Here is a 7,783-nt window from a genome sequence, read left to right as displayed (position 1 = left end):
CTGTCTTTATTTAAAAGTACCATTTCCTTTTAATTATTAAGTAAAATTAAATATTTTACCCACAATGAAAGTTCTAAACAGGGATTAAATAAATATTTGGACTAAAATAATCCAATGACTATTCAGAACAGATGAATAAGGTAGTTTTAAGTCATAAGTTTTAAGAGAATAGAAAAACAAATATATTTATAATGATGAGAGATAGTTGACTGTGGATGAATTATATGAGAAAATGGTTGGGGGGTGTGGTCAAAACATAAGTTGAAATAACTTATTTAACTGTGCAAACGTTTTGGCCAGAATTTCTAGCCCTCATCAAGGCTGCTGGCAGGAAATCTGACAGTCAAGTGCTTGACTGATTGGAAGAGTATTAACACTACGAATAAAGGAGGGAATAGAATTCCATAGGGAAGAGGAACGGATAAGGAAATATCTACCCAAGGCTGCGGTTCAATGCGCAGTTACATATAAGTCTGAAACCCGGTATTGCGGGAATGCTCTGAGAATTTAAATTGAAGGATATCAAAGATGTATGATAGACGGCGAGACTGAATAACTTGATATAGGAAGGGAACAAGAAAATATTTATGACGGAAGGAGGGGTAAAGCCAGTTCAACTCTTTATAAAATCAGGTGACAGAGGCGTCCCTGGGGACCCCAAAGATGAATTGTACAAAGGAATTACTTAACCATTTTAATTTTGCTCCAAGATCCCCCTGTAAACCACATAGCAATAATCAAAATGGGGGGATATTAAGAAAGTAACAAGTAGCCTACAGGTTTCAAAAGGAAATGTTCGGAGACATGGTTTTCCAGGAGAGAGTTTGGTCTATAGTTACACTTAGGTTTTTAATGTATGAATAGAATTGTATTGGATTGTAGTTTAGGAATAAGAAGAATAGCTTTCCGTGGATCCTATTACGATTGCCTTAGTGTTCTAAAGCTAAAGCTTCTCCATGGCAACTAATGTCAAAAGGTGGGAAGCAAAGGTAAATTTGGAAGTCATCAGTGTACAAATGGTATTGAAAATATTGGATAAGGATGGGAAGGTCATTATTGTAGATACTATATTACTTCTACAACTATATTATGTTAATAGATTTTTCATTTGAAAATGAAACCTAGGAGACCAGCCATTTTTGAAATACAGGAGCGCCAAAGAAAATACTTTGCACTTGGATAAGCCAAAGTAGTGGATGGAAAATAAAATAAAATTTATATTAGACCCCTTTCTTTTACACTTCTCTTTAACTTTGGACCTAATTGTATTCAAGATATAGATGAGTAAAGGATAATACATTTGTGATGCCTAAGTTACAGTAATGGATTGAATTTCGTAAAATCAATTCTCAACCTTTTTTTTTATTAATTTTAAACCTTATCTTCTAATTTTAAGCCAAAGTGGACAAGCCATTTTTAAAATATATGTTAAAGAAATTAAGTTTGCACATGCATAAGTGAAAGTATGGAGGGATATAGAACTGCTACTAAAAGTTCTTATACTTATTCAAAACTTTTATCTAGCTTGAGGCCGAATCATGCAAAAGTAATATTCAAACTAAAGGTATGCAAAGGAAAATACCTTTGCACACACATGAGTGGATCCATCCAGGGAATTCTGAAAATTGATGGTGTGAAACCATCTCATTACTAGCCCACACATTCTTGAAAATTTTATCAAGAATGGGTTTATGGTAGCAGATTTCAGACTTGCCACTACAAATTGACAGAAACAGAATAGAATTTGTTCTTAATAATAGGTCTAAAACCTTTTGGTCAATAAAATTACAAAGCTTAGGAAACAAATTTCTTTTGGGTAACTACAACATAAAATGCGAATAGGAAATTTAAGTTAACATTTTACAACTATATCAGAAATAATAGTGCATGCTTAAGCCACTGATTAAAATAATATATCAGCACGACTTAAAAAGAAGTATATTTCATAGCACATAAGTTGACTTTGATTAATTGCTATATTTTTGAGTTATGAAATCATTCTTGGAGGTTATAAAGATGTAGACACATTATATTATAGGCATGAACAGAGATCTACTGAACTAGGTCAATTTATTCCAATATCTTTTATGCCATTCAGAGAAAAATCTTACACCAATAAAACATTACGAATTACCGACTACAACAAATCATTATTTCTGAAAAGTTTCTTCCCAAAACATTTTTTGTTTAAATTTGGTTACCTTAATTTTCCTACTAACCATGCTTTTTGTTATTCAGGTTTATAAAAATTGTGTTATTAATGATCACCATAACTACATACCCCCCCGCACAAGCTCATTACTAAAACCAGCATCACACAGGCAGTGTATGTGAGGATGGTCAGTGGAAATTCCTCCCACCCTAATCCAATGGACCTACCAACAATGAGAATGGTCTACCAGGCTTGCTGAAGGGTGTGACATAGGATTGGACACCTCACAGTTGTTTACAAAATACCATAGTTATGGATCCCCTGACCTTTACGAATATGAAACATAGTCTCCTACACTAATGGAAGTATGTCACCTTAAGGTTTTCAAAAATTAAGTATTGCATAAAATATTTGGACTGAAAAAGAATAAGTTAACTGGAAAATTTAGGTTACACAACGCTAAGTTGAGGGAACAGCACCTGGTCAATATAATTCAAGTAGTAGCACTGTGAATAGGATGAACATATAAGGGTGTAGGGTTAAGTATCCAATGAATTCCTAATTTGATAATAAAAACTGAACTAACAGGTAAACAACTGAGAGATAGACCGAAGCATAAAGACCAATCTGGTAGATTTGTCTTGCCTGGGTTTGGACATGCATCACTGGATAGATACATGAAGACAGCGATATATGGCATCTGCATCAAACCTTCAGGTTCACTAAGCCTTTATACTAGAAAGATAGTTAAAATCTTGAGTAATTATATTTAGAAACATTATTGTGGAAACAAAATACTTTTTGAATCGATCCAAGTCTGGTGAAAATTCATAAAAAATTGTTTCTAACTGCATAACACAAGAATTGATCAAATCAAACATATTTTAAGCCAGAAAGACTGTATAATTATTAAATTTAGATTTTCTTTATAACATTTAACAAATAATAGGAAGAATGATATCTAATCCTAATATTTTAGGAAATTTCTTGAGTTAGAGGATTCCCTGCATATGGGTTTTGCCATGGTAGGAAGTATAACTATTAACTTAAGTTCATAATCAACATTGATAATATAATAGTAATCACCACATAAACATTAAATTCAGCAATGTCTCCGATTAGCCGTACATAAACAGCATAATGCATTACTGAGACTACTCCATAAGAGCTACTAAGCTCTTACTTCTCAGTCTCACCTCAAAGAAGGAGTGTTCTTGGCGATGATGATCAGTTTAGCCTTTCCTTGACGAAGTGTTTTCAGTGTCTGTTTGAAACCAAGCACATATTTTCCTGATTTCATCACCAAGGCAAGCCTTGAATTGATGCTCTCAAGAGCCTTTTTCTGAAATTAAAAACAAAACAAAAACCTATTAGTTTCAAAATTTAATAAATACAATAATAAAACTCAAGCCAATATTAATACTACTTCAGACCAAAATTATCACAATTCCAAGTACAGACATTTTAAGAAATAAAAATAACCGTTATCACATAACACCAACACTAGTATGAAATATAGATGAATCATCACAAAATACTGTTTATAGGCTTTGGTGTAATGATATTAATAGTTTCAATATATAATGGCATAAGTTATGATACACAAGAACAAATAAAACGGACTCAATGATCATTCAATATGAAATCATCTAAGAAGTGAAACTTTGTGTTTATAATGCACTGATGTCCCTCAAGTATTAATACAAACTCATGATTCAAGAAGTTACTTTATGAGCCATTTATTTCGGGGAAAAAATACATACCCAATAAAGCTTTCTGGCTAATATATCAAAACATCAATATTGAAAGTATGACTAACCAATTTTAAATAAGCAGCTACTAAATTTCCAATTAATTCGTCTGTTAAATTACTGAGAAAATATATATTATTTAACAAGATATTTCATATTAAAATAAATGACAATTTTTTTCTGAACTTAGAGAACATAAATAATTATCTTATTTATCATCAAAGGAATTTATTAATGCAGCTAAACTAGTTAACTGATTTTAACATTACCATCAATCAATTTTCAAAAATTTTATAGGCTTTACATAAAATTCCAAAATTTCTTTACATCAGCTCAAATAATATAATAAAATTATAATAATCTGCATCATTTTTCAAATATAAATTGCAAAATCTTCATAATTATTGAACTAGGTATGTATTTGCCAAGTGGACAATGTAAGTGCAATGTTTTAACTCAAAACTTTAGGTTCTCATGAAGATATGATTTATCATCCTTAAGTAGATTTTACTTGTAATTTTTTCATATCACCCTAGTGGGTGATAGACCTTTCACTATAAATACTAACACCATTAAACCATAACTACAGGGATTGGGGGAACATGATTTGGAATACTAACAATATATATGACTTATTTCAAAAATATTGTCCTGGAATACATAAGTTCTTTCTAATTAGAGATAGTACAGAGGGGTCCCACATCAGAGAAATAAACAGTAATTTATGATACTATCTTCATAATATGTCTACTAGGAAATGATATTTTTCTTTTCGTATAAGAGTGGTATAATATCAGTTATACTAGTACCAAAGTATAGCTCCAATATTAAACAAGTTAATGAAAAGGTTAATTTAGCACGTGTTTTAAAACTGCGTAAAAACATCATAATTCTACATTCTTAAAAGCTTATAAACCCTAACAAGGCAAAGTCGTTTGTTAAACAAACTGAATAATGAGAACTAAACTTAAACTACAAAAATATTTTAACATGTGCTTAAGTTACCTGCTTTTTTTGAGCAACCATTTTGGATGGTTAAGAACCTGGAAATAAAACAACCATAATTATTGATACTATTATTACTAGAAAACAAAACAAAATATAACACAATGAGAGACTATATACCAACTAAAAAACTAGAGACCAAGCAATATAGGACGAACTTACCAAGCAACCACGAGGCGGAGAAATGGACAACCAACGACTGAAGAATGTCCTACGTTTGAGTAAACTCAAAGAAGAATGAAGCAAAGAGGTAAGAATGAATATAATTTATCTCTAAAGATTACAGTAAATTATATTTTGTACCATAACTTATCTTCATTTATTCTATATTATTATTATATTTTTTTAGTTACAGCTTTTAATCATACGTAATACTGTTGCTACACTTTGCTTCGGTACACTGCTTGCATAGAGTAACCCAGTTAACAGACGTCTTATTGACATGATTTACCTGAAGAAAATGTGTCTTTTCGTCTACCAGCATTACTGAGGTTAATTATACAATACAATAATTAGTTTTTCGAAGAAATATATTTGATAGTTTATTACATATAAATTAACCGATGTTCATAATGATAAACAACATTCCTGCTTAATTTTTACAAAGTGAAGAGGTTGGAAATCTGTTCAACATGATTAACTATAAAATAAAAAAAAATAGAAAAAGAAATATCTGTTTAACACTTAACTCATTCAGTACCTGTTGTCGTAATAATAACTTGTTAGTTTGTTTTCAGCTCATATATATATATAATTCATTATACATTATTCAAATACCACATCAAAATGGTTTAGAATTGAAAAAATACTTTTATCAAAATGGACTTTAAATGTAGGGAATTAAACTTTTTCAGCAAAGATGGGCGAGACACCAATTTTTAACTAGGATTGGGATACTTGCTGATATGTCAGAAGAATGTAGGGATTCAATATAGAATTGAAAACTTTAGAATGGTTCTGTGAAGGAGAACTAAGACACGACAAGAATATATTCTATCAAAATACATAAAATCGCGCCGAAATAACTGCTCGTGGACTTGCAGAACATACCATATTAATGTGGTATAATTATTGCTCTCCAAACAATGAGGAACCGCCATCATGAAGTTTGCTATAATACAAAAGAACATATCTGTTGCGTCCAACCACACGATTTTCCTCAACGCTGAAGATGCAAAGTTCAATTCTACAAACGTTTTCTGTACCTTTACTTATATAAATTCTAACAAGATACTTGTATTATATATATCGTAATAAGATACTTGTTTTTCAAATGTGTATTAGTTATACAACCGTTGGGAGATGAAACCCTTTAAAAAAGGGACAAAATCGGTCCTACTATGCAAACTATGATCGTGGCACAGAACGGCATACTAATGGCTATAATGTAAATAATAAAATGCTTACTTTTGACACAAGAAGCACTATATAAATAGATCCGTTTACAATCCTCTTCGAAAATTTAAACCGATTATAACAGGCTTCTTACCTAGTAATAGTTGAGTTCGTAATTGCTTGAGGCTATTGTAGCCGAGCCGTCACCTTGGAGCACGCAGGTTGGTTTTTATATCGTGACGGTCCTATGGAACGAAAACTCGGCCTTTCTACTCTGGCTAGAATAGATTGGAAACCTATAGAATAACTCCCCGAACGTGTGAAATGGGCGGGTAAAAATTAAGATTAAAAAAAGAGAGTTGGTTTGATTTTCATCTGGAGCAATTAATATTTACTTTATTGCATTATAGGAGTACAGTTCAACCAATGACTCTTGGAATTCCAGAAATTAAGATTTCATAGGAGTGAGAAAAAACTATCCCGTTCAGTTCTTCATAAATAAAGTTAAATTACATTTCAAAGTTTACAAAAACAACCAGCAATATATTAAGTGATGATGACCAGGGGTGTAGTCAGAGGAGTGAACACCAATAAGTGAAACTTATTATTTATTGTAAATGTTTCACCCAGAATTCCTGACCTTTATTGGTACTAATTACCATACAACGTAATAACTATAATGAGTATATCAAGAAAATAACTAACCTTTTACACAATTCAAATGCTTTATGCCATAAATACTTAAGATTAATATTGGATTAAAAACTAATAGACTTATTTTTTTTTTAATTTATCCAAAAGGTTAACGTAAGGAATATGAGCTATTTCAAGTTTCATCATTGAGAAAGGTTCTGATTCAGAAAAATGAGATTTTGATATTGCTTTTCTTAAATAGTGGCACATCTTTGTAATCAGACATATTTCATAACATATACAGTACAATAGAATACGGTTACTTTCTTTAATGAGGTCGCCCTACAGACTTCCACTAGAACTATTATAAATTAACTACAGTCTACGGTGAAATCTATAGAATACCACAAACACAAAATAAAAAAACTTTTTGTCATGTGTCACCATTTCAGAAAAGCAGGGATATTTCTACTTTTTTGAATGACAGAAGTATAAAAAAAACATCGTTTAGGCTTCACATCTTGTTACAATTATTCTGTATAATTCTCACTAATTCTTCCATCTCCTGCAACATAAACACAGGGGTTTGCAAATAAATTTTTAAGGCACAGTCAACTTTCCTCTACAACACGAGGAAGCCCCTCACCTCGGGACTCAAAATAGCTCAAATGTAAAATTAAATATAACAGGTAACCTTAAAATACCAAAGGTAGTAAAAGGTAAGACACAACACGAATTACTTTTCTTTTTTCACAGTAATGCACTTACTAATTCATTTATTTCTGTTCTTAGAGGGTTCGAAAAAAAAAAAAACTTTCCTCAGAAATGAACATCAAATTTTACAAAAGATTTTTTTTAAATATATATTTGACAGCATTACTGAGCTATATTTAGTATTAAATATTGG

At 31.2% G+C, this 7,783-nt stretch overlaps 1 protein-coding gene and 1 long non-coding RNA gene across 3 annotated transcripts in view; one reads left to right on the top strand and one right to left on the bottom strand.

Moving 5' to 3' along the window:
• The window catches only part of RpL30 (ribosomal protein L30), a 6,449-nt gene extending 1,236 nt beyond the window's left edge, over positions 1-5,213 (bottom strand). Inside the window, exons 1-3 of the mRNA XM_014424349.3 lie at positions 5,071-5,213; positions 4,909-4,946; positions 3,349-3,494 (exon numbers count right to left, since the gene is read on the bottom strand). Of these exons, the coding sequence (XP_014279835.1) occupies positions 3,349-3,494; positions 4,909-4,929 (167 nt within the window). The 5' untranslated portion in view covers positions 4,930-4,946; positions 5,071-5,213. The remainder of the gene's footprint in view (positions 1-3,348; positions 3,495-4,908; positions 4,947-5,070) is intronic.
• Positions 5,022-6,171, top strand: LOC106683104 (uncharacterized). 2 transcript variants are annotated; one of them, XR_010844270.1, is made up of 3 exons: positions 5,022-5,158; positions 5,258-5,399; positions 5,763-6,171. It is a non-coding gene; the product is annotated as an uncharacterized lncRNA (long non-coding RNA). The 2 variants fall into 2 exon arrangements; XR_001343513.2 differs by lacking the exon at positions 5,763-6,171 and having other exon boundaries at positions 5,258-5,439.
• The last annotated feature ends 1,612 nt before the right edge of the window (positions 6,172-7,783 follow it).

The sequence above is a fragment of the Halyomorpha halys genome, unplaced genomic scaffold (genome assembly GCF_000696795.3).
Source record: "Halyomorpha halys isolate HHAL.00 unplaced genomic scaffold, Hhal_1.1 Scaffold466.1, whole genome shotgun sequence".
In the NCBI taxonomy this organism is placed as follows: Eukaryota; Metazoa; Arthropoda; class Insecta; order Hemiptera; family Pentatomidae; genus Halyomorpha; species Halyomorpha halys.
The sequence above is the reverse complement of the archived record's forward strand: the minus strand, read 5'-3'. Positions and strand labels throughout refer to the sequence as shown.